The sequence below is a fragment of the Cavia porcellus genome, unplaced genomic scaffold, assembly GCF_034190915.1.
Source record: "Cavia porcellus strain 051 isolate PalLab524CR breed Dunkin Hartley unplaced genomic scaffold, mCavPor4.1 scaffold_32, whole genome shotgun sequence".
Lineage (NCBI taxonomy): Eukaryota > Metazoa > Chordata > Mammalia > Rodentia > Caviidae > Cavia > Cavia porcellus.
The window spans coordinates 20,683,638-20,708,412 of record NW_026947515.1 but is presented as its reverse complement, the minus strand read 5'-3'; the positions used below and the strand labels follow the sequence as shown (position 1 = coordinate 20,708,412).

General features: G+C 48.6%; 2 protein-coding genes across 2 annotated transcripts; one reads left to right on the top strand and one right to left on the bottom strand.

Annotated features, from left to right (window-relative positions):
• Positions 1–377: 377 nt before the first annotated feature.
• Positions 378–12,190, top strand: Med9 (mediator complex subunit 9). The gene is made up of 2 exons (XM_003465893.5): positions 378–693; positions 11,467–12,190. Exons 1-2 carry the CDS (start codon positions 467–469, stop codon positions 11,681–11,683), a joined length of 444 nt encoding a protein of 147 aa, XP_003465941.1. The 5' UTR covers positions 378–466; the 3' UTR covers positions 11,684–12,190.
• Positions 12,191–14,412: 2,222 nt separating this feature from the next.
• Rasd1 (ras related dexamethasone induced 1) lies at positions 14,413–16,376 on the bottom strand. Its single transcript, XM_003465894.5, has 2 exons — positions 15,902–16,376; positions 14,413–15,680 (listed from the first exon to the last, which is right to left on the bottom strand). The coding sequence occupies exons 1-2, from the start codon at positions 16,185–16,187 to the stop codon at positions 15,124–15,126; spliced, it is 843 nt and encodes a 280-aa protein (XP_003465942.1). The 5' UTR covers positions 16,188–16,376; the 3' UTR covers positions 14,413–15,123.
• Between the last annotated feature and the right edge of the window lie 8,399 nt (positions 16,377–24,775).

Sequence of the window (24,775 nt, the reverse complement as noted above, 5' to 3'; positions counted from 1 at the left end):
TCCCTAAACTCTCTGTGCCCACACAGCTCAGGCCTAGCACAGGCACTCCCTAAATGTCACCCACCCTTCCTGCTCTGTGATTGGGTCCTGCCAAGACCTGAGAGCTGAGTATGGAAAGCTTATTACCTCAACGCTTCCTGTTTGTTGTTTTTGAACCCTCTTCGTCATATAAATAGGAGTAAGAAGACTGTTACTTCTATTTTTGACTATTTAATAAGTTAGCTATCTTAACACACAACCTAATTCAGGCCACCTCGCATCCACCCCAAAGCCTGTTGCCTAGCAACAACCCCCCCCACTCCCTCCGTCAGCGCCCTTTGCGGCTCCCGGCCAAGTGCGCATGCTCAGTACCACTCCGGTCTCACTACAGCGCGTAGTAGTGACGTCATATGTTGGTGACACTGCTGGCGGGCCGGCGGACTCTTGGGGGTCCTGCAGATTGAGTTGCTGACAGAGCTCCGCAGCTATGGCCTCCGCTGGGGTTGTCCCCGGACGACAGGCGGAGGATGCGTTACCACCGCCATCCGAGTCACCGCTGCCCGAGACCAAGCCGCTGCCCACTCCTCAGCCGCCGCCACCAGTTGCCGCGCCCCCACCGCAGCAGTCGCCGGCGCCACGGCCTCAGTCGCCGGCCGGCGTGAAGGAGGAAGAGAACTACTCCTTTTTACCTTTGGTTCACAACATTATCAAATGGTAAGCGCCTTGGACAGGACTCGTTACTACACTCTCACTGGCTTCTCATCCCTCACGTTTTAAACTGCCACAGTCCTAGGTGTTCTGGGATGCACCCCCATTTCACAGATGGGGAAAGTGAGCCACACAGAGTAAGCCTGTGACTTCAGCAATCTCATTGATTCTTGAAAGTTGCACTTTGCTTAAGAACGAGGCCTGCTGATTCAAACTCATGTTTATGTACCGGCTTTGCAGCCCAACTGCTCAAGTTTTCCTTATAGCGATATTGAGCAAGTTTGCTTCTTAGAGCCACAATTTTCTTACCTTTAATATGAGTTATCCAAAATGCTTGGAATCGGATATATTTCGGATTTTGGATTTTTTCCTGTTTTTGAGATGTTTACATATACCTAATGAGATATCTTGGGCATGAGACCCAAGTCTTCATACAAACAGCCTGAAGGCAATTTCATGCAGTATTTTTAATTTACTCGAGTTTTAACTGCGACTAGTCACATGGAACCAAGTGTGAAATTTTCCACTTGTGGCATTAAGTCGGCAGTGAAATTTTCAGATTTTGGATTTTTAGATTAAAGATGCTAACTCTGTGCTCCGTTTGGTTCCTTCTTTTTAAAAAACAGATACAGGCCTTGTCATCTTGCCCCTGTGGCAAATGCTGTGGATGTACACAGTAAAAAGGGCTAACTTTTTACCCTGCTTGTCAGTTTGAAGGAGAGAAAAGACACATATGTTACTAAGCCATAACTGAAAAGAAAATTTGAGAAGGATTGAGTGATGACGGCAAACATTAAAGGAAAGACACAAAAGTCGCCTCCAATGAGCAGGTCCCTGTACGCCACAAACTTTGTTCTAACCTAGGGTCAGAGGATGTTTTTGTCCTCTTCTTGGCCAAGTCTCTCTGCCCCCATGCATATCTAAGTTATTTTTATTATGTTACTTCCACATACAGTCCTGTCACTTAACAACCATGCATTCTGAGAGGTACATCATTGTTCCAGCCTCCAAGAGTTTTCACAGACTTAAGTTGATACAGATTAGTGGATTTGGCCTGCCGATTAGGTCAAGAGATGTTGTAAGCTGGGTGTAGTACCAAGCACCATGAGAAGCTGAGACATAAGGATAGGACATTTGAGTGCAACCTACACAGCTTAGTAACTTAGATCCTGTCTCAAAATAAAATAGGGCTGGGGATGTAGCTTAGTGCTTTAAAGGCACTGGGTTCTATCCCTAGAATTGCAAAAAAAGAAAAAGAGACAGACACTCACTAAAAACATGGGGGCTCCTGGTGTAATAGATCACAATTATAGCAAACTTCTTTTTAATGTATAAGAAGGAGTACACTCTAAAGGAACAAGGAAAAATTACATAAACCAGTAACAGTTATTAAGTATTGTGCATTACTCATAATTATACATGCCACACTTGTATATAACTAAGAGTGCAGTGTGTAAAGCACCATGAGTGATAAATTTCACTCCAGTGGTTATGATGTCTGTCATATCATTAGGTGATAGGAAGTTTTTGGCTCCATTAAATCTCACATGACTACCATTTGACCAAACACGGTCATTCAGCCCTTGACTGTATGTCCATATGATAGATGTCAATCCTTAGGCTTGTCATTCCTTTCAGCTATTAACAAGAACAAACAACACTCTGGGGACCTGAAGTAGGAGAATTCAAAGTTTAGGACCAGCCCAGGCAACTTACTGACTTAGCAAGACCCTATCTATCTTTCAGAAGATGCTTAGCCCTTCTAGGCTGTAGATTTTCTACCTCTGCTATGTCATAGTGAGCCTCAATGATAGGTCCAAATTATAACTCTATGTATTGGCTAGGTGACCTTTGGCAAGTAACATATCTTCTCCAAGCCTCTTTTTCTTTTGTGAAGTGGAACAGTAATGGTTAAGTCCCTGCCATGTGTGTTGGTGCAGGCCTATAACCCCAGCATTTGGGAGGCCGAGGCAGGAGGAATGCCACAAGGTCAATGCCAGCCTGGCTTACATAGTGAACTCAAGACCAGTCTAAACTAAATGAGACTATGTTTCAAAAACAAAAATACTTAAAATCATAGAATTGTTGTGAGATACCCTCAAGAGCATATCCGTGAAAGAGTGTGGGTTGATTATATGTATTTGTCTAAAAGAACAGTGAAAAGATTTTTTTAAAGCCTAAAACCAAAAAGAATAGGACACGAGGTGGTTGCCCCAAAGCAGATAGGCAAGTGGTCAGTCACTGCCAGCCCTGAGGCACCTGCCTTTGACCATGTCCTCCTCTTAGTTCTCAGGACCTGGTAATGCCAAGAACCTCTGGAAATGGGATAAAGGGAGGATTGAGAACAGATGCATTATTTAAACATCTCAGAAGCAGGACCTGTAGTCCTGTCCCTCCCTCCAAATAGCCATCTTGGCAGATGATGGGGTAAGCAGAGACTATCTAGATTGAGAGACACCAGCCACACTGCACAGGTGGCAAGGAGACATTCTGAAAGTAGAAATTAAGAGGAAGCTCACAGGCTGACAGTGAGCAGCCCCCATCCTTCTTCCTGACTCCGGCTTCTAGCCTGGTACCAAAGAGAATGAGGTACCTTCTCTGTGGTGTCTGACTAGCCCAAGAGAATATAGGTTGGCAGAGAAAAAGACCAAAAAAGAAGAGCCGTTCAGTGCTCAAGAACCTGATGAGTTCCTTTGTGAGTGTGTGTGTGTGGGGGGGGGGGGGTCAGTTGCTCTTAGGAAAGTAGAAATGTATCACTTGTACTGAGAGCTTCCTTTCAGTGCTTTCCTGTATAAGAACGTGCTGCAGCAGCCCTGGCCCCTGCAAGCTGAGGGTACAACCCGTGGTAAGGACAGGACTGGTGGAGCTGAAACAGTCCCTCAGAGGAAGCAGTGTACACAGCTAGATGGAGTAAGCCATGAAAAGAGGCCAGGACCCCATCTGAAAGTCTTTGGTGCATGTACATACTTGAGTTTACAGGCTAATGAGGAAGGAAAGAGAGGACAGGGCACCCAGGGACAGGAGACCTTGGGAAGCTTGGAGAACCAGAGGCTTGTAGAGGGTGATGCCAGTGGTGAGTCTGAAATCAGGAGAGGGAGGAAGGGCATGAGTAGGGATATGAAGCCAAGAGGTCGCACTGACTCATGGAGTTGACACTCACTTTGATGGCACTGAGCATAAACCCAGGGTAAAAGGAGGGCAGGAGGGGAGAGGAGGGGGAGCCAAGATACAGAGAGACCGCATCACATCCCAGGATGTAAAGCACCCTTTGTCCTTTGAGGGATGAGGAGTTGATGGAATGCGCAGGTGTAAGAAGCCAGTCCTGGCAGGGGCTCTCCAGGGCCCTTGTCCCTCCCTCCCTGCCTCTCCTGTTACTTCCCCAGCAGCTGCTCTTTGTGGGGGAGATGGATAGGGTATTAAAAGCTGAATTCATGAATGTAGCCTTTCTTGTTCTCTTCAAGTTCACAGTGTTATATCGTTAGTCTTCAAAAATTATTTAGTGAAATGTAACAGTTGCACATTCAGTAGAAAAAAAAGTGTAACTGCTTATGAATGCTTTTGGAAATTTCCCTCCAGGAATTATATGTGTGTGTCTCTTCAAAAACTTACCAAAGTTAAGATCATGCTGTGTTGTGCCTTTTCATTGATTAGTCTGCTCTGGACGCCTTCTTATACAGCAGTAAAGACCTGCCTCATTAAGGCAGCTGCACAGAATTCCACTTTAAGGATTATGTAATTTATGTCACTGATTACCTGTGTATGAGGTTTTAGGTGTTTTTCTAATTTTTGCTGTTCTCAGCAGTGCTGGGGTAAGTATTTCTATATTTCGGTAAGTTTATGAGGAGGTAAATCCTCAGCAGTGAGATTACTGGAGCAGAGGGCACCTCATTTTTTATTTTGATAGCTATTGCACAGTTTAACAATCACAATCTTTTGCTTCATCTTTTAGCTAACTTCTCCAAAATTCATTCGTACAGTCTGGGGTGCTTCAATTAACCTAAAAATTCTATTAATCTAAAAAAGCCCATAAATGTGCCACCCTGAAAACATTAAAAAAAAAAAAAAAAAAAAACCTGTTGTGAATGAATTCTAAGATTATCTATGCATAAAAGTTGGAAAATGATCCTCTAACAGTAGAATATGTGAACTTAAAATTTTGATCACTATTTATAGATTTAGAATGAATGCATCATTTTATGCTTCTAGTAACATGGTATTTGTATCTTTTTATCATGGGAGATAAGGTCGCATTGTATAGGTCAAGCTGGCCTTGAACTCACAGTGGTCTTCCTGCCTCACCCTCCCAACTGCTAGGATTCTAGGTGTGTGTCACCACATCTGGCCATCACCATTAACCTTTCAATTTTGGTTAATCTCATAGTCGGAAAGGACATTGATTATATCTTTTATTACCTTGGGTAAAACATCTTTTCATATACAACTTTATGTCATTTGTACTTTTCCTTATAAACTGCCCATTTTTTTAGCAAGCTTTTTATAGAAAGGAAATAGTGTCTTTGCTAAATGTATCATAAATACAATTCCTAAATTCTTGTTTTTCTTTGGTCTTTCTTCATGGTCATGTTTTTGTTTGTTTTCATTCAGAATCATCTACTTTCATATAGTCAGAGTTGTTAAGCTTTTTTTTAATGACTTCTGATTTTGAGTCCTAATTTAGAAAGACATTGGACTTGGGGGCGGAGCTCAGTGGCAGGATACTTGCCTAGCATGTGTGATGGCCTGGGTTTGGCCCTCAGCACCACTTTAAAAAAAACAAAAGAGCCTTTATATTGATCCCCTTTTCCCAGGACTTTGGTTACAGTCTTTACTTCTAATTCTTTCTGCTTCCAGAATTTATTTTGCTGGAAAGTGAAGAGTGAGGAGCTTTTTGCTTAAGCACTTCTCCCGTGGCCATTTAATTTGTTGAGTGTTTTTATTGCTCCTGCTTGAGTTGCTGCCTTTATCATACACTGAGTTCCCATATGGTTTCTGATCTACTTCTGGACATTCCGTTCTTCTTCAGAACCAAACTGTTTTAATCCTGAAATCTTCACGGTACATTTATTTCCTTTTAAGGCCAGTCTTGCCTCCTTCCCATGGCTATCAGTATTTTCCTGAGGCGTCTTTACCTTTGTGTCCAGTCAGAGATCACAGTGCTTTTGGCTACTGAAACATTTCATCTGCTCCTTTATTTTCAAGCCAATTGTCAACACTTGTCTACCAGATGATTACCTTGTTTTGGGATCTAATAACCACTTTTTAAATCAGTCTCTTTGCCTTTAAATTCTCCTCTAATTTATCCTGAGCATCTTATCAGGTTAATTTTTCACTGCTCAAATTCTCAAGGGCTCTCTATTCTTCCCAAACTGGACCCAGATACTTAGCCTTCCTCTCAGGAATAACAGACCCCTCCCACGGCCTGCCTAGACCACCCACTCCAGGGCTTCTGCTGCAGTGCTTCCAGCGTGAGCCTCCTGGCAGCACTGTGTGGTCCTCCTGCTCTGAGGTCACTGCCCGCGCTCAGAGTCCTCTGAGCCGGAACCTTTTCCGCACCTGGGACCCTGCCTGGTTCCCGGAGTCTGGCTAGGTGGCTCACAGTTGGAGCCAAACAAGAACGGTTAAAGCTATGCATTTTGGGGCTGGGGATTTAGCTCAGTAGCACAAGTGCCTGCCTGGCAAGCACAAGGTCATGAATTTGATCAAACTATACGTTTTGTTATTTTTAAAGAATAAGGAAAGGGAAAAGAACTTTGCCCCTATGGGAAATATTACAAATCCCACCTTTCTATGACCTTTCTTGTTATATATGGAAGCCATAATTATAAAAGAATGTAACATAATAAAGGGAGAATGCAGAGGTCTGTGAGACCTGGGAAAGCTATGACTTTTTTCCCCTTCAAACCTAGCAAATCTGAGTGTGGAACTGAGTGTTCCAGCAAAGAATCCTGCTGCCTGCTGCTTTCAGCCCACCCACTCAGAGTCTTCTGTCAGTGTGGGTGCTTTTATGATCTCTTTTTAATTAAGTTTCACTTCTTCAAATGATTGAGGTTGCTAGGTGGGCACAGGGAGCCATCCTTGACCCCACAGAGGGCACTCAGATGAGCACACCAAGCTGTCCCTGTTGCCTGGCCAGGCTGCTGCAGCCGTCCACCTATTGCAGGAGGTCAGCAAGACCTCCTCCATGGGAACAGGGTGTCATTGTGTCACTGACCTGCCCACACAAGGTCAGTATGGATCTGTGGGCCTCATGCCAGCTGAGGCCTTGCTGCAGTAGAGGAGGCCTGTGGAGCCCACAGCAGCAGTGTGGCCCAAATGTTCCTACGCCAGGGAAAAATGGTATTCAGGGTCCTGGGAAGAGGGGCACCTCAGCCTGGGGAGATTGGAGGTAATGGTAGGTGGCATTGGTTTGAATTTTCCCAGCAAGAGTTGTCTGGATAAGAGGGCCGTCTGGAATTGTCAAGAACTGTAGTAACTTGCTCAGGCTGGGATTTCTGAAGGTGAATGGGGCAGAAGGGTTCAGAGGACAAGAAGTGGATGTTCAGGAGAGCGGTGGCAGTGGGTGGTCTGGAAAGGTTTGGGGAGGTAGACTTGGCAGGAGTCAGAGCTGGGAGAGGTGGGTGGCACCCGGAGCAAGTCTGGGAGGCCAGCCTTCGAGCTTGCCCGTGGAGGTGGGTGGTGCATGCCATTTGCCAAGGAAGCAGATGGCGGGTGGGTATGTGAGGGCTGTCTGGGCTCAGGCCCTGCTGAGAAGAGGGAGCTAGGCGCAGGAAGGAGGGCTGGCCGACAGAGAGGGTGTAAGCCCAGAGCGTCTGTAGAGTGGAATATCTTCACACTTCTTTGAGCAGCAGAACCTTTCATGATTCCTCCCTGACAAGAATGTGTTACACATGCGGCCTTAGAGCAGATGCAACCAAGGCCACAAAGTCCAAAGCCCCTGTCCAGAGGCCCCTTGGGTGCTACAAGGCTGAATCAGAGAGCAGATGCCAGATAAGGAAGGGCCATGCACTCCACAGTGGGGTATAGCCTGGTGTCCATAGCCACACAGACTATATGTTAATAAAGATTTTCAAAGGCGTGTGTGTGTGTGTGCGCGCGCGCGCGTGCAAAATCGCTTTTTCAAGGTGGCTTCCAACTGCTTCTCCTCCTCCATCAGCCTCCAGACTAACTGGACTTACAGGTGTACATCACTGCCCATCTCAAAGGACATTTTGGTAGTATCTGTTAAAAATTATATATCCTGGGCCGGGGATTTAGCTCAGTGGCTCAGACACTTGCCTGCTAAGCATAAGGTCATAAGTTTGATGCCTGGTATAAAAAAAATTACATATCCTTAACTAGAGGTTGTAGAACATATGTGTAATCCCAGCTACTCAGGAGGCTGAGGCAGGAGGATGACATTTCTGTCAGAGCAAATCACAAAAATGTGCATGTATTTGTATGTAGTATATTTTGAAGCAGTTGAAACAGTGTACCTCACATGTTAACAAAAGTTATCTCTGGGACCTGGAATTAAAGAGACTTCCTCTCCTCTAAACTTTGGTTGGTGTCTGTTACTTTTAAACTTTTTTCTCTCAAGTAGCTAGCATCTGCTCACTGATTCAGCTTTGTAGCACCCAAGGGGCCTCTGGACAGGAGCTTTGGACTTTGTGCCCTTGGTTGCATCTGCTCTAAGGCCCCATGTGTAACACATTCTTGTCAGGGAGAATGATGAAGGATTCTGCTGCTCAAAGAAGTGTGAAGACATTCCTAGCTGATCCTTTAAGACAAAAAAAAAAAAAAAAAAAAAAAAAAAAAAAAAGATTTTGGGAAGATGAAAGCCACTCTAGTTGGCCTGGTGGGAAGAGACACTACATGCAGGGGAGAGGGCTGAGGGGCTGCGAGGGGCCTTAGTCCCGGGAGGGGTCTGCTGGGCAGTGGAGGGACATGGAAGTTTGGAGGAGGGTCTGCGAAACCAAGTCGGATGCCAAAGTGACTGTCAGGTTCACTGGGCCCCATGGGCTCCTGTCCCTCCTAAGTTGTCAGGGGACATACTTACTGCCTGGTTGTTGACAGTTTGTAGCTGTCGGCTGAAGCTCCTATGCTAAACAAAGCAAAGTAAAAGAATGAAGATAATAGGGTTGTGACAGTTAGATCACGCACCTAAGCCTGTGCTGTTTGCCCAGGAGTCGAATGCTGATGTCTGTGTTACCTGCTAAAAGAAGGATTCTCCCTCCAGGTACCACTCAGTAGTAACCTTTTTGTCCACTCTAAAAGAAACAGGATAGGATGTGGGACCAAAACGCTGGAACTCTGCCCACGTTTGTACATTTTCATGCTTCTTGGCCTAGTACCCTTTTTCTTCTGAAGTCGGAAGGATGATGACTAACATCAAGCACAAAGGAGACCCACTTAGAGTACTCTGCTTTGTTCACTCAGCACTTGGGCCTGCTCCTTTTCTTTAGGCTTGGGTGTTTCACAGTCATTCTGGTTTAGCAGGTTCCTACTTGGGTCAAGCCAATTCCTCAATAGTGTGTTTTCCTCGCCCCAGAACTTCTGTGCTATTTACCACCACCAGCTAGACTAGGTAAGCACCCACAGAGGCGCCCCCTTTCAGCGCAACTCCTTCCCTTCCCCCAGCAACCCTTTATCTGCCTCTTTATTTTTTGTCTGAAGACCCAGCCTCCTTTCCCAAAAGTTCATCAGGTAAAGAATGGGCAGCCGAAAGGAGCTCATTATTTCAGAAATGAACATCTCACATAGCCCACTTTCTGTCTTAAAGAATTAAATTTTTTTCTGAGCCTGGTTAAGTTTCCTTCAACTACTCTATTGGAATAACTTCCTTCCACATTTTAATTTTACATGTATTTTGTTTGTTTATATTACATCTTCCCAGGGTCATTGTGGTGCAGATTACTTTTGTTATAACTATATTTTAACCTCAACACTTTCCTGGGACTTTAATTTATAACAGTGTGTTACATACATGCCGTCCAAATGGAATACTTTCAGAAGCCCAAATGGTTTCTGTCCAGGTTTATGGATCCAAGCTGAAACTTAAAAGAGCTTAAAAAAGATGCTCGCTGGCTGGCAGTGTAGATCAATAGATGAGCACTTGTCTAGCATGTATGAGGCTCTGGGTTCCAGCCCCAGCACTGTAAAACAAAACAAAACAAAACAAAAGGATGCTTTCTTCCAAACCATTTTGACTCTGCTGAATTCTAGTCACACCACCCTAGCAACAGAATTAAGGGATACCATTGATTGTGTTTCTAAATTAGGGGAATCCAATGACAGTAAGGAAATGTTTGGCTCACCATTCATTTTGTGGAAGAAGTGACTGATACTCCATGTCCTGCCTCTGAGTTTAGGACTATTAATAAATAGTGAACAAGCCCTGGTGGCTGTCTGATTTGCAAGGAGTGAGATGTCACTGACAGATCGCCGGGGAAGATGGATATTCTGTCTGTGTCAGCAGAGAAATGATGAATAATAAACATGAATTTGCACCGTCTGGGTTGAGATTTCCTAGTAAGAATGGATGTTTATTAAAAAATATTAGTGATCATGGACACTTTTGTCTCTTACACTTCAGTACCTTCCTTTTAGAACAGCTTAGTGAATTGCTATTTCAGTTTTAGTCTCAATTACTTGTTTTCCAAAGCTTAATTACTTAGTAACTCCTTAAAAATGTATAAGCACAACCAGTGGACTGTTTCTTTGATCTTGGGTAAGAGGTTTTGTTCTTGTTTTGCTTTTAATTTGGTAGTTGCAGGGGCTCATTGATTTGTATGTTGCTAATAATAGCTGTTAGATGAAGTGAATGATCCACTTCAAAATAAACTTGGCCTGAAGGCAAGGATTTGTCATGACTGCTAGGAGAGGCCTATATATGCTGAAAATTTCCAGTAGCTTGCAACTGATTTGGAATTTATGAACAGTTCGTGCAGACAGTTCAAGCAAGCATCAAAACCTCATTTAAAATTACTTCATGCTAGCTGGCAAAGTTTCTGGCATGAGAATGACACAAATTAAATAAAATGTAGTATTCTCATAAGATTGTTCTGTTTGGGTTTTTGAGACAAGGTCTCACAGGCTGGTCTCAAGCTCACCATGTAGCCCAGACCAGCCTCTAACTCAAGGGAATCCTCTGCCTCAGCCTCCCAGCCTCAGAGTGCTAGGGTTACAGGCATGGACCACCATGCCCAGCTTATTTCTGTAAGTTTTTTGGGAGATTGGTCAGCTGATCCTTAATAATGGTTTGTTCATTCACTCAATGCATATGTATGAATTTATTTGCCAAGCATTTGTTCATTCAACAAAGATTTCTAAAGTGTCTGCATTATCCTACACATTAACTAGGAAATGGGACACACCAGTGACCAGGCAGACACAGCCCCACCCTCATGGCACTGACAATGCACTGGAGAACAGTGTTCAAACTCCTGACATTCCAAGTGTGCTAGGTAGAGTGTTTTTATTTATGTATGTATTTTTATTTATTTGTTTGGGGGTTTTTGGAAACAAGATTTCACTATGTAGTGCAGGTTGGTCTCAAACTCACAGCGATCCTCCTGGCTCAGCCTCCTGAGTGCTAGGGTTACAATGTGTGCCACCAGGCACCGCAGAAGAAGTCTTTTTAAAACTAAGGAGAAACTAGTCCCTGTTCCTTGGAGGTACACAGCTAGTTAGGGAGCAGACACAGCAAACAAGCCTTTTTGGAAGGTACTGGAGAATGCAGAGGCAGTGAAGTCGGGTATTGGTATGAGCTGGAAGTGCTAATTACTACCCTCTGCCCCACAGCATGGACAAAGACAGCCCTGATGTCCACCAGGACCTGAATGCCCTCAAAACCAAATTCCAGGAGATGCGCAGACTCATCAGCACCATGCCTGGCATCCAGCTGAGCCCTGAGCAGCAGCAGCAGCAGCTGCACAACCTGCGGGAGCAAGTCAGGACTAAGAACGAACTTCTGCAGAAATACAAGAGCCTCTGCATGTTTGAGATCCCCAAGGAGTAGAGCAAGACAACCTCCAGGACTGCCTGAGAAAGGAGGAGGGAGCCAGCGACCTTGCCAGCTCCCCACTCTCTCACTGGCTCTGCTCATTTAACCCCAGCTCTGAACTGTAGACAAGTGGGGCTGGTGTGGTGGTTCATTAACTGAATTTGGTCTTGGCTGTGTGGGCCTTGGCCTCTGGCTTGTATGTGTACGTGTGTCTTGTGCATCCTGACTCTTGAGTGGCTACAGGAAAGAATCTTCTGAGGCAAGGGATGGGGAGGACGCCACCCTGTCTCTGGGGAGGGCCACTGCTGTGCCCCTCTGAAAGGCACTGTAGGGGAGGAGCAGCTCCTGCTGTCTCCTGCCCTTGGCTCCTCCCACCACACTTATCATCATGGTGTATCGGGCACCTTCTGTTCTCATTAGCAGCAGTTTTATGAAGCATTTGCATAGAACTCACTGCTTGAGTTAGGTCTGCACTTGTATGGCATGCATTTAAGAAAATTAAAGAAGGTTGTGAAAAATGAACACTGTTTTGAAAGGCCAGAGGGTGGGTGGCTTTTCCTCCACAAAACAGTTTAGTTCTCTTTGTGTTTGAGCCAGTGAACAACTATATTCTGTAGGGTGTCACCCCAGAGCCCTGGCAGGGGCGCTACCTCCTTCACCACTTCCTTGCAGCTGGCTCTCACTTTGTCTCCTGTAACCATGGGACCCAAGAGGAGGTGGCACCCCACAGTGCAGTGTTTCCTGGGGATGGAGAAGCCCCTGTTTCCCACACGGGTCCAGTCAGATTTTCCACAAGCACACCTTCCTCCGGTCCATATTGCCCTGGCTTAGGGCATTGTTTCCTGTCTGGCCTGCTCACCAAGGAGCCATTGTATGTGCGGCCCTGCACAGGGTTTCCAAGATGTTTTTGTTCAGAGAATAATGGCTCTAGTGGCAGTTGGATACTCTATCAGCCAGGTGTCTGGGCCAGCTCTGGATCAGTGCTGATGCGATGTGAACTTGACCTGCAAGCTGTGGCCAACTTCTCATTCTTAGGTGTTTACATATACACTTGCTGTCCCCCAGCTCCACTGATCTGTTCCAGCTAGGTGGTGTTCGTGTCCTTACCTGTGACTGTCATACTGAGGTGATGCCCCCTGCTCCTGAGGGGAAGGGAGAAGTCACTAAACAGTGTTTGGATCTAGAAATGGGCTCACTGACTATGTTACCCAGTCAGGGGCTTAGCAGCCACCTGCCAATGGCCTCATCAGCAGCAGGGCTGGGGTTTGTAGCACAGGGTCCAGTGGCATCAGCTTGATCGGTGTCAGCAGATAGGTGGCATGTTGGGATCCCACAGCTGTGTGAGGGAAGGTACCAGCATTCAGTGCCCAGAAAAGCAGGCTCTGAGTTGAAGTGGGTAATTAATTACTTGTTAGACCGTTCTACCTAGAGATCGATACTTAACTGAATCAGTTATTTTCTTCAAATTTCACAGTAGTGGGGGGGGCAGTTTTAAGGCTTTGACTAAATACCACAAAACATGAAGCACATGGCACATGCCTATAATCCCAGCACAGGAGGACCGCTGAGTTCAAGGACAGCGTGGACTACCTCCTAAGACCCTGTCTCAAAAAAAAAAAAATCCAGACCTTCGAGTCTTTCTATGAGGCTGGAGTGGAAAGAGGCAGAGGGAAACAGAAACCCTCCTGCATTCCAGTTTTGACATGAGTTTTGACTTGTGACATTTTGCAAACATATAAGTAAAAGAACTTATGTTCTGCTCTCAAGACACCATGGTCTGTTTTCTCCGTGCTGGAGGTTAAACCCAGGGAATATGAGATTTTATGAAGAAGTCAAAGTGGGTGTCTCTTGATTGGTTGAAAGTGTTGCTTAGACCCAATGAAACTGGAAGACCCTAGCTCCTTCTCTTCCTCCCCCCAGTGCCTGTAACCAGTGTAACATGGAATGGTGACTTGTCCCAGCATCTGGCTGGGAGTTGCTTGGGGCTACCCCTTATTGTAGAGGTGGGTGACTTTTGGTGGTCTGAGGACAGTCCTGGCTGAGAGCACTCTCTGCAGAACAAGGTGAAATCCTTTGCCGGGGACAATGTTGACAATGTCTCTCCAGGGCTTAGCATCCTTTCAGGCCACCAATTATTTGGCTTTTTGGACAGCAGGCTCTTGTGCCAAGTACTTTTCAAGCACTACACTTAATCCCCACATGCAGAGGAGCCTTCTTTGTATTTCTCAGGTGGTAAAGGCTTGACAGGTTTGAAGTGGGTGGCAGAATTGGGTCACAAGTCACAGATAGGTGCCCTTAACCACCCAAAGTGAATCAGCAAAGCACAGGGGCCCATTGGACTCCACTGGGGGCAGCAACCCCCTTTGGAAACTGGAAGGAGCTCAGAGCCATGGGACTTTTAACTGTCTCCAGGCAGTGATGATCCTGGAGCAAGGGGACAAAGGGCCAGCACCAGCCTGCTCTCCCTAGGTTCCATTTCCTTGTGTGTAACAGCTGGGCCTGGGTAGCACATCCAACAATCTTGAGTTTTGAGCTTAACCGTCTGTACCCTAGGCCTGCCCCAAATTTGTATTAATCCAGTCATCTGGAGCTACTTTGGAGCCCTTTCTGCCATGAAGCCACAAGTTATTTTCAGCAAGACAAGATTACTTTCTAATTCTGGAGAAGGTGAGGACCAGCACCGCAGAAATGGGTCCCCTCCCCCAACAGTCCTATCCAAAAGCAAAAACAAAAAAAAAGCCTAATTTGTTCATTTTAAATGATTTTTATTTTATATCAAAAACCATCAACAATAACTTTAAAGACCTCACACGTATAAATGCCTAGAGAGTTTGTTCATTTCCGTGTTGACACTGGAACTTCTATTAAAGTGCAAGTTTTGTGTTTTGTTTTTCCTTGTGCAACTTTACACACACATACACACACACAATGTAAACAAGTCATTTGGCTATGATTTGACCCACTCCCTCCTCAGTTTCTGGAGGGCAGAGGCTTTGGCCAGCCTCTTGGCAACGTGGAATCACAGATAAGATAATGCCCAGTTGGTCCTGACCCTATCCCAAGCGGAGGGGACAGGATGGTTACTTGACGCCTGACAGTGGCAGATGAACTTGACTCCCTCTCCCCCACTCCCATTCTCAAGTCTCCCCCAGAAAAGAATATAGATTTCCCCTTCTGCCAGCAGCCTGTCCCCCGTGTGGTGGGGGTGGGACGCCTATGGGGGAGGGTCGGAGGTGGGAGTGTCTCAGTCTCAGCTGGTTCTTTGCTTCCAGAACAGATGACTGTCCCTTCTCAAGTGGCGCCTTCCCAAAGCGCAGACCTGGTCTGGAAAGGGAAAATACCACAGCGCGCGCGCTCTCCAGGACCTGGACGCACGGGGGACTGGCTGGGAGTTGGATTTTATTTTTAAACAAAATTGGTCCTCCTCAGGTTGCTTTCTGGCGGGGCTAGGGCTTCTAGCTGATGACGCAGCGCTCCTTGTCCTTGGCCTGGCTGCCCCCACTAGCCTTCTCGCGGATATACATGAGGTCGCTGTGCACGCTGGGCCTGCGCGCGAAGGGCGCCACGATGCCGAAGGCGTCACCGGGGTCACTGCTGCCGCCGCTGCCCGCCCGCAACAGCTTCTTGTTGCGCAGCGCCTTCTTGTGCAGCACGTCGCAGTACTGAACTGACACCTTGCGGTGTAAGTCCGGACTCATCTCGCTTGGCAGCTTGGCCATGGCGAAGAGCGCGCGAAACATCTGGTCCAGACTGCTGTTCTTTTTGGCTGAGATCTCGAAGTAGGCGCAGCGCTGGGGGTCGTCGCCCACCAGTTGGTCGATCTCACGCTGCTCCACCTCCCGGTAGAAATCTCGGTCCCCTTTGTTACCGCAGATGACCAGGGGAACGTCCACGTTCTCCTTAGTTTTGTTCTTGAGGCAAGATTTGGTGTCCAGGATCTGCTGCTTGAGCCTTTGCACCTCCTCGAAAGAGTCGCGGTTGTCCAGGCTGAACACCAGGATGAAAACATCTCCTGTGGAGGGGACAGAGAGGAGAAAAAGATGAGGGCACTGCCAAAAGGGTTCCTGCAGCCGCGCGAGGCGCGCTGACCTCTCCAAGCGCAAAGCGCAAAACTCAGCGCGCAATACCCAGACCCACGGACTGCGCTACTCCTTGCCCGACGCCCCTAAACCGAATAGAGTCATGATCCCCTCCGGCCCCCCTACTGGCTGCCCGATCGGGCTCCCTACTTACCTGTGAGGATAGAGAGACGCCGCATGGCAGGGAACGGGTGGTTGCCGGACGTATCGAGAATGTCCAGCTGGTAGACCTCGCCGCGGATGGAGTAGAACTTGCGGTGGAAGTCCTCGATGGTGGGCGTGTAGGCTTCCTCGAAGCGGCCCGTGAGGAAGCGCGAAACGATGGCCGTCTTGCCCACCTTGGACGAGCCGAGGATGACCATGCGATAACAGTTCTTGGCCGGAATACTCAGCTCTGAGTCGCTCGGGCACATCTTCTTGATCATCGCAGCCAGTTTCATTGGGCAGGGGGCGCAGACCCTCCGCGAGGGCAGGAGAGGGACCCGAGAGAAGCGCGGGGACAGTCGGGGGCACGGGCGAGGCGGCGCTGGGTGGCCAGAGGGCTCTGCTCCGACCGGGTTTTGCTCGGGCTGGGGTTCGGCTGCGGCTCCGCTCCCCTTGGGCTCTCAGGGCCAGACGGCGAGCTCTGCCTCTGCCGCCCGCCGCCGCTCTTATAAGCAGCCCGCGAGGCCGCCCCGCCTCCCAGCCCCGGTGCGTCACGCCCCGCGGGCGCCCTCGCCGCCTCCCACCCGCGGCGACCTGGGCCAGCTGCTGCGCGCGCCTGCCCTTGGGCTGGGAAGCAAACCGCGTCCAGCCTGGGTGACAGCCGGACGGATCCTGCGCTCTAACGTCGCGGCTGTTGCCCAAGCGTTGGGGTTCTGGTCCTGTCTATGCCTCCGACCCTCTGCAACTTCTGGCAGAGACCCCCACCGCATAACGCACCCGCCCATGTACAGAAAATAAAGATACTAACCTGCAATAGCAACGTTTGCTGGGCGCTGGGGCGTACCGTATCTTTTCAGTCCTCAGATGAGAGGCCCCAAAGCCAGTTCCTCTGGTCCCTCGGCCAGTTCTTATTCCCAGGGGGCGTTGGCGAGCGACGCAGTTACTGGCTTTCCGCTGTGGGGTCCGCGCTGCACACTGCGGCCGCCAGGGAGCAGCAGAGGACCCACCTGCAGCGCGGGAAGCAGCAGGCGCGTCTCAGGTTGGAATGGGGTGCAGGGGCAGCTGGTGGGGCCCGGGAACCAAGCGGCGCCGGTCTTGGGCTCTGAACTGGGGCCCAGCAGAACCTGACCCCCAACTCCTGCCCTCCACCTCAGGCCTCAGCCTGCTCCTTTCTCCCAACCAAAGATGTTCTGTGACATAAAGAGATCCTTACCCACGGAAGGCCCCTTTTCCTTTCCAGTCTAACCTCCAGCGGGCCAGAGACTGGCCCATCTGAGTTCAGGGTGTTGTCCACTCCCCCTCCCGCAATGCATTTGAGGGCTTTACAGTCGCGTGGGCCAACACTCCCATTTTGTAGTTCAGGGAACTGGGACTCAAAACAGAGGGATGGGGGTGAGGGAGGCTGGGAGCATAACTTTCTTTGGTCTTCAGTTTCCCCTTCTTGAATATGGTGTTTCTGGTTCTGTGATTGTGGGTGAGAACGCCCAAGAACTTTAGGAAGGCATGACCTGACCATAACAATAACAATAACAATGAGTAGTAGTAAATGACCCATGAGTTCCCTGGCAAGGGGGCAGCTTAAGGTTGATCAGTAACCAGAAGTGGGTGGAATGCTGCAGAAAGGCCCAGAAATAGCACGTCAGCAACTAATGCTCCAGCTCGGGTGGAAAGACCATTCTGGCCATAACAGCCCAGGCTGTACTATGTCTTGCTTTGGTAGGATTCAGTTTAGAAAAATTCCACGGAGCTATTAGCGGACGCCACCCAACCATCTGTGGGTTCTGGTGCTGGTGTAGGTGCCAGCTGTTTACAGAGGGGGCCTGCCTGTGGACTCTCGTTTGCCCAGGGAGGGGTTCTCAATGCATTGCCTTCTGTCCCTCCCAGCAGAGCCAGAGCCAGGAAGTAGTCTGTGCCTCTGCAAAGGAGTACAACTCACCCACACCTAGAGCTCTCATGGACCCAGGAGTGTTGATTCTTTTTTTTTTTTTTTTTTTTTTGGTCTTTTTCGTTTTTTTTAATCGGTACCAGGGATCGAACTCACGACTGCCTGCTTGCAAGGCAGGTGCTTATGCCGCTGAGCTAAATCCCCAGCCCCAGGAGTGTTGATTTTTGTGTCAGGCCTGTTCTAAGTGATGCCACCCTCCCTGAGGCATCCTTGGGGGACAGGAACTAGTATTCTTTCCATTGTACAGATGGCAAAACTCAAGTACTAGAAAGTGACTTGCTGGGGACCCACAGCTAGTAACAGCGGTTGGGGCTGGAACCCTAAGGCCATCTGGCTCTTCACTCCAGTTCTCCTTCCTATGCTTGGCACTACTCTCATAGCATCTGGTTTCTTTTTGGCCTTTGGAAATCTCAAAAACACAGCAGCCAGACCTAAAATGTGTCAGCAGCCCAGGCCCAGGCCTGATTCCCAGTGGAATTTACACAGGAGTTACCTGACAGGCCGGCTGAGGTTGGATCCTCCACCATGCTTAGTTCTTGCCTGCTGATGATGGGGTGAACACGTCTGCCCTATGAGGTGAAGAGTATAGCTCATAGCAAGTGCACACTGCTGTGTACAGTGTTGCAGGGCATTCTCTATGGAAACGGCCAGTAGAGTGCAAGCAGGGGCTTGTTACTCCCAGACTGAGGGCTGCTTGGTCTGCCTCCCACAAAAACATCAAGCAGATGACTGGGGCTCCTCTCAGGATGACTTCTGGCCATGACTGGAGGAATGGTGGCCTGCACAGCCTTTTCCCCCTGGGTCTGCAGTTCTGGGGTGGAGTGGGGGTCTGTTGATGAGAGTATAGGGTCAGCAGGTGACAGGATCAAGGATCCACCCACCTCTTCCCATGGAGATCTGGAGTGGCCGGGGCCTAACCTAGATTCAGAACCTCCCTCCTGGTCCCCAGTCAGTCTCAACGCTGGCCCTGATAGCACTCCCTAACTCCTCCCACTGGTCAGGGATGGCGGCAGATACAGGGCAGCCATGACTATGCCTGGTACCTTCTGGGCATGACACCTACCTCAGGATGCTGGGTCTTTACAGCTCCTCCCCCAAGTAAGCAAGTTCCTTCAGCTCCACTCTCCGACACTCCCATTCTGAAGGCCCAAAGTGCCTCTGGTGACTCCAGGGACCTCTCTCGCAGGAGCAGGTGAAGTCACTGGCTCAGTTTCCCTTGTCTACCTCCTCCTTTTTCTTTTCTTTTCAAAGAGTATCTTTTTCTTTTTATTACAAATGTAATAAGTGATTTTTTAAAGTCTAGACCATAGCAGAAAGAACCAGAGTGACCAGACATGGGAGGCAGGGCGCTTCTCAGCCATACCGAGGCCAGCTGAGCCAGCCTCCCAGCAGGACTGCCCAGCGGTTAACCGCAGTCTTCTTTTCCTTCTTCCAAAGTTTGCCTTCATCACTTGAGACTAAGCCCTGCCTCATCTGAGTGAGCACTGTGGCTGGGGCCTGAAAGACAAGCAGAACAATCCCATTAGGCTGTCTGGCCCCGAACTGGACTCGCACAGGAGGGACACAGATGCTCCCTGGCTTCCAGCCCTACCCACCCCCTGATTATTATGATACATGCTACTGTGCAGCAGATGCTTCTGCTCCTGTAGGCTTCACAGGCACGCACTATAAACCATTTCTGAGGCTAACAGCCTGTCTGTAAATGCCATTTTACTTGCAGTACAACAGTCTTCCTGCTCAGAATGGAAGGGAGCTCTGAGCATTTGGTCAAGTGTTGGGCATAATTGGGGAGCAGGATGGAAAACAGACCGTCACCCCCAACTTCAGGAAATATTGACCACAAAGCCTTGTTTACAGTAAAGAGATCCCAGAAGGTTCTTGAAATCTGGTTTGAGGGCCCATTAGGGCTTTGCCAGTGGTGATGTCCCAGGCCAGGGCCCACACAGAGGTGTACAGACACTTCCAGGGAGCGGTATAGGTACACAGAGCATGGGACCAAGTACCAGGAGGACCCTGACCTTCACCTCCATCCTGCTTCCTGGTGACCACATGACCCTGGTCCATTGGCACCTGCTGAAAAAGAAGAAAGAGACTAAACAGAGCTGGCTTTCTGTCCCCTCTGACAAGGTTCCTCCATTGAGCTGAGATCAAAACTGGCAGCCCCTTGTCAGTGACAAGCTCTGTTCCCATCATAGCAAACCCTCCCAGTAGAGGCCACCTCTATCCAAGGCTCCCAGCTCTGCTGCAAGTCCTATGCCAGCTCCCATAGCCTGTGTAGCCATGGGTTCCAACACTGCAGTTTTGTGGCCCTGCTCAGCCTGTTCTGTATGTGCAGAGGTCCTGGCAGAGGGAATGAGCCCCCTCACCTTCGCAGTATGCAAACAGAGAAGCAGGTATTGAAAAATTAGGCAAGTCACACTACATGGCCCTGGTGGCCCTCAAACCCTATGACAGGTGCTGTCCTCTCAACAGTGAGGGGTGGAGCAACGCTCTGCCCTAATCTGATATAATTTAAGATTTCAGCTTCATTCCATTAAATCAGTCCCATTCCTACCAGGAAGGTTGCGGTGACTCCGCATAAACATACCATCTATTGTTTAGGGCCCAGGGACACCGAACGCATGCTTATACTCTGATTTAGTGTAAACAACTTTCAGACAGAGGTGTCTGCAAAAATAACATCCTGTTCTGGAAGGCAGTGAGTTTCCCTCCCTTGGAAAAGGTCCCATCTGAGGTTTATGGGTCCACGTTCATCATGAACTTGCAGCCTCCTGAGTCTCCCAGCAGACAGGTGAGTGCACATTCCCACTCTGAGGGTAGAAAACCAGTGTGTGCTCCTGTGCTGCTCAACAATGTCTTGCTGGCAACTCCTTTGTGCTGAGAAGACAACAGTGCTCTTATTTTTATTTGTTTATATATTTATATTCATTAGGTATGAAGGCCTGAATGCAGAGCTGTCACGCTAAGCTATATCCCTAGTCCTTTTTGTTTTGAGACAGGGTCTCGCTACATAGTTTAGGCTGGCCTTGAATTTACTATTAGCCCATGCTGGCCTTGAACTTGCAGCAATTCTCCTGTCTCAGCTTCCTGAGTTCTAGGATTATAGGCATGTGATACCATGCTTTGCTATCCCAGTTCTTTTTTTTTTTTTTTGTCTTTTTCATTTTTATCAGTACCGGGGATTGAACTCACAACTGCCTGCTTGCAAGGCAGGTGCTTATGCCACTGAGCTAAATCCCCAGCACCCCCCCCCCAGTTCTTTTTAATTTTTACTTTTGAGATAGTTGCTAAATTGCCCAGGATGGACTTGACTTGTGATCCTCTTGCCTCAGCTTCCCAAAGTGCTGGAATTATACATGTATAGTTTCACAAACCATGCTTTTAGAAAAATGGAGGTAGCTGGGTATGGTGGTACAAATTTAAGACAGGCCTGGACAACACAGTGAGTTCAAAGTCAGCCTGAACTGCATAGGCAGACCCTGGCCCCCCTGTCCTGCCCCTCCAGCTCCTCTCTGACCAAAAAAAAAAAAACCACCAGAAAGAAAGAGGCCCTATTAAGGGCACAGTGTTCAAAAGCAGCCACATGACTGGAACTGGACAGAGGCACAGCACTCCATGCCATGCCTGGTCTGTCTCCCCTGGGGTGCCACCTGCCACCAGCTTCCCTAGGCTCTGCGTCACTGCTGAAGGAGGTATTTGCTCGGAGTTCACACTGTCCTGGTTGGCTGTGGCACTGGCGGAAGGTCCCAGCTCTGCCCTTGAAGACGCCTCACTTCTAGCCTAGCATTTTGGGCTTCAATACGTTTTTTTAAAAAAAGTTCCACCATAGAATGCCACTCAGGCTGAAGCTTAGTAAAGACAAAAGTAAAAAGGGCAGTGTGAGGTTGGATCCCTGGTGGTCTTTCTGTGGGCTCCTGTGTGGAGTGGCTGGCTCTGCACCCCACAGAAGGCTGTGCATAGCAGCAGCTTGCAGGCGACAAGCTGGGGGATCCTGTGGACTGTGACACTGCAGGACACAGGCCCAGCAAGGACAACAGACACTGAGGACCACAGGTGGTGCTGGAGCGGGGCTTGCCCGAGGCTCTCAATTTCTGGTTTGTTTTTTTTTTTTTTTTGTCTTTTTCTTTTTTTATCGGTACCGGGGAATCGAACTCACGACTGCCTGCTTGCAAGGCAGGCGCTTATGCCGCGGAGCTAAATCCCCAGCCCCGGCTCTCAATTTCTTAAGGCATAGGTTTGGATATGACAGTTCATAGCGCTGTTTTTCTGAGTTAGAATTGCACGGTGGCACACACCTGTAATCCCAGCACTCAGGATGCTGAGGCAGGAGGACTGCTGTGAGTTTGAGGCTAGTCGAGTGAATCCAAGGTTAGCCTGAAATAGTCAGACGCTGTCTCACAAAACCCAAAACAAAACAAACAAGAAATGGTCGAGCACTGGCACTCTGATGTGGTTCGATTTGACATACCCTAGCTCCAAGCAGGTTACACAAAACCAAAGCTAAGAGTGAGAAGTCTACGAGTGTCCTCCTGCCTTGAAGATTAGGCTTACAGGTCCTGTCTCATGCCCACCTCACAGCTTCCTATTTCTCCTGCTGTTCTTTGCATCTAGAGTGTCCCTCAAAGGCCATGTGTTGAAGGTCTGGGTGTCAATCCATGGTGCCGTTAGGGGTGATGGAGCCTTTAGGAGATGGGGCTTGGTTGGAGGAGACTGGGTCACTGGGATCATGTCTTTGGAGGGGCTACTGGAATCAGTTTCCTCTTTCCTTCCTGGCCACCAGGAACTTGCCAGCAAAGACTACTTGCCTTCCCAAAACACATGGTAAAATTTAACCCCCTGGAAGGTATTAGGGGTGGAAACGTGATCCGACTAGGTGTTCAGAGGGAGAACCACTGGAAGATAGTTAAATGAGGCCTGCAGACCAAAGGGACTGTGACCTTGTGAGAAGAGGCAGAAAGATGTAAATCAGAATGTTTCCTCACCACGTGATGCTCTGCATCGCCCTGGGATTCCATAGTCTTTGCTGGCAAGAAGCTCTCACCAGATATAGCCACCTGCTATAGTTTGAATGTTGAATGACCCCAGAGGCTCGTGTGAAAGGCTTGACCCCAGGATGGTACAATGGGAGGTAGTGGAGCGTTTAAGAAGTAAAGCCATGTGGGAGGTCTTTAGGTCATTAAAGGCGTTGCCTTGAAGGGAAGCTTTGGATCCTGACCTCTTCTTTATGCTCTCTGTTCCCTGGTGATGAGGTGAGATGCCCTGCAGTCTTGCCAAAGGTCCAAAGCAACAAGACTGACTGATGGACCGATCATGGACAGGAACCTCTATGACCAGAAGCCAAGTAAACCTTTTGCCTTTGTTATCTCAGGTATTTTGTCATAGCAACAGAGTACTGACTAACCACCCAGCCTTGAACTTCCCAGTGTTCGGTCATCAGCCAATTAAACATTTATTTATAAATTAATCTGTGATATTGTTGCAGCAACAACACACACACTAAAACAAGGATTGATACATGATAGGACATGGCTGATCTTCAAAGACAATGCTGGGCTGTGGGTACAGCTCAGGGACAGAGCACTTGCCTACTATGTGCAAGGCCTTGGGTTTAGTCTCCAGTACTGAAAAGAAAAAGATATTATGCCAAGTGAAAAACCAGACACAAGTGAAAAACCAGACGCAAATACTGTATTGTGATTCCATTTATATGAAATCCAGAGACAGAAAACAGAGTGGTGGTTAATTAATGCTAGAGATCTGCGGGATGACAGCTAAGGGACATGAAGTGATGGAAATGTCACATGACTGTGGCGATAGTTGTACAATCCTGTGGATAAACTAAAAGCCATCCTATTGGCTTTTAGCTGTGCTGAGCAGGTAACTTGTATATGAATTATGTCTCAATCAGGATGCTAAAATTAGCCTTGAAATGCAACTACGGAATGATATCTCCTTACCACATGATCTCCTTACCCTTGGGACCTTTTCATTGTGGACCTTGCTTCCAGCCAACAGCCTCGTCACTCTCTACTGAGCTGAACCCCACTCTATGGCTGGGGATCAAAGCCTCTCAGCAGGCTTCAGGGCCCGGGTCATGCTGCTCACCTGGGCAGGAAGGCTTCTCATCATTCCTGCCTCCACCGCACTGACACCCACTCATTCATAGGTAAAGGCTGAGATTTTATTCCAAGAACAATGGGGGGGCTGCCAGGGTGTCCTGAACAGTGTGGGAGTGGCGATGTCTTGGGGTGATATCCCACAGTGGTGAGAGTGGGAGCTCAGCTCAATGTGAGCTAGTGAGGGCCACAAATCAAGAAAGCCACGGAGGGTTCTGGGCCTCACAGGGAAATAGGAGGAGCAGGCTGCAGGGTGTGGAGGGGTTCAGGGCAGAAGCCCTCTGGGTACCTCCTGGCGCCAAACATGCCCACTGAGGAGCAGAGAAGGAGGCCAGAGAGGGCTCTGGTACTGGCAAACAGTGGCTGCTGCTGCCCCTGGCTCAGGCTGAGACACTGGTGAAGACCCTGGGGCTGCCTGCAGGGCACCTGGGACGGTGAGGACTCAGGTGTGCAACAGCCTGGCTCAGTGGTCTCAGCACACTCTGTCCATCAAGAGGGAACAGGGGAGGGACTCTCCTCAAAGAGGAGAGTCAAACTACCTGGGGGTCAAACTGTGGCCACAGCCCAGTGTGTCACGTGACTTCTGTTGCACTCCTTTTCTTTGAGGCCTGGAGTGGAGCTGCCTCGTGGCACTGGGAGGCCACCTTGGCCCTGTGGCCCTCAAAGGAATCCTACCTTGAGAGAGAAGGAGCCAGGTAAAGAGGAAGTGGGGAAGGGAGTGGTTCTGCCACCTAAGCCGTGCCCTGCTCTGGCTCTGTCCTCCCAGAGTCCCGAGCTCTCTTCCCCATGAGCACAAGGACAAAGATGGAGAGAACAGAGGAGG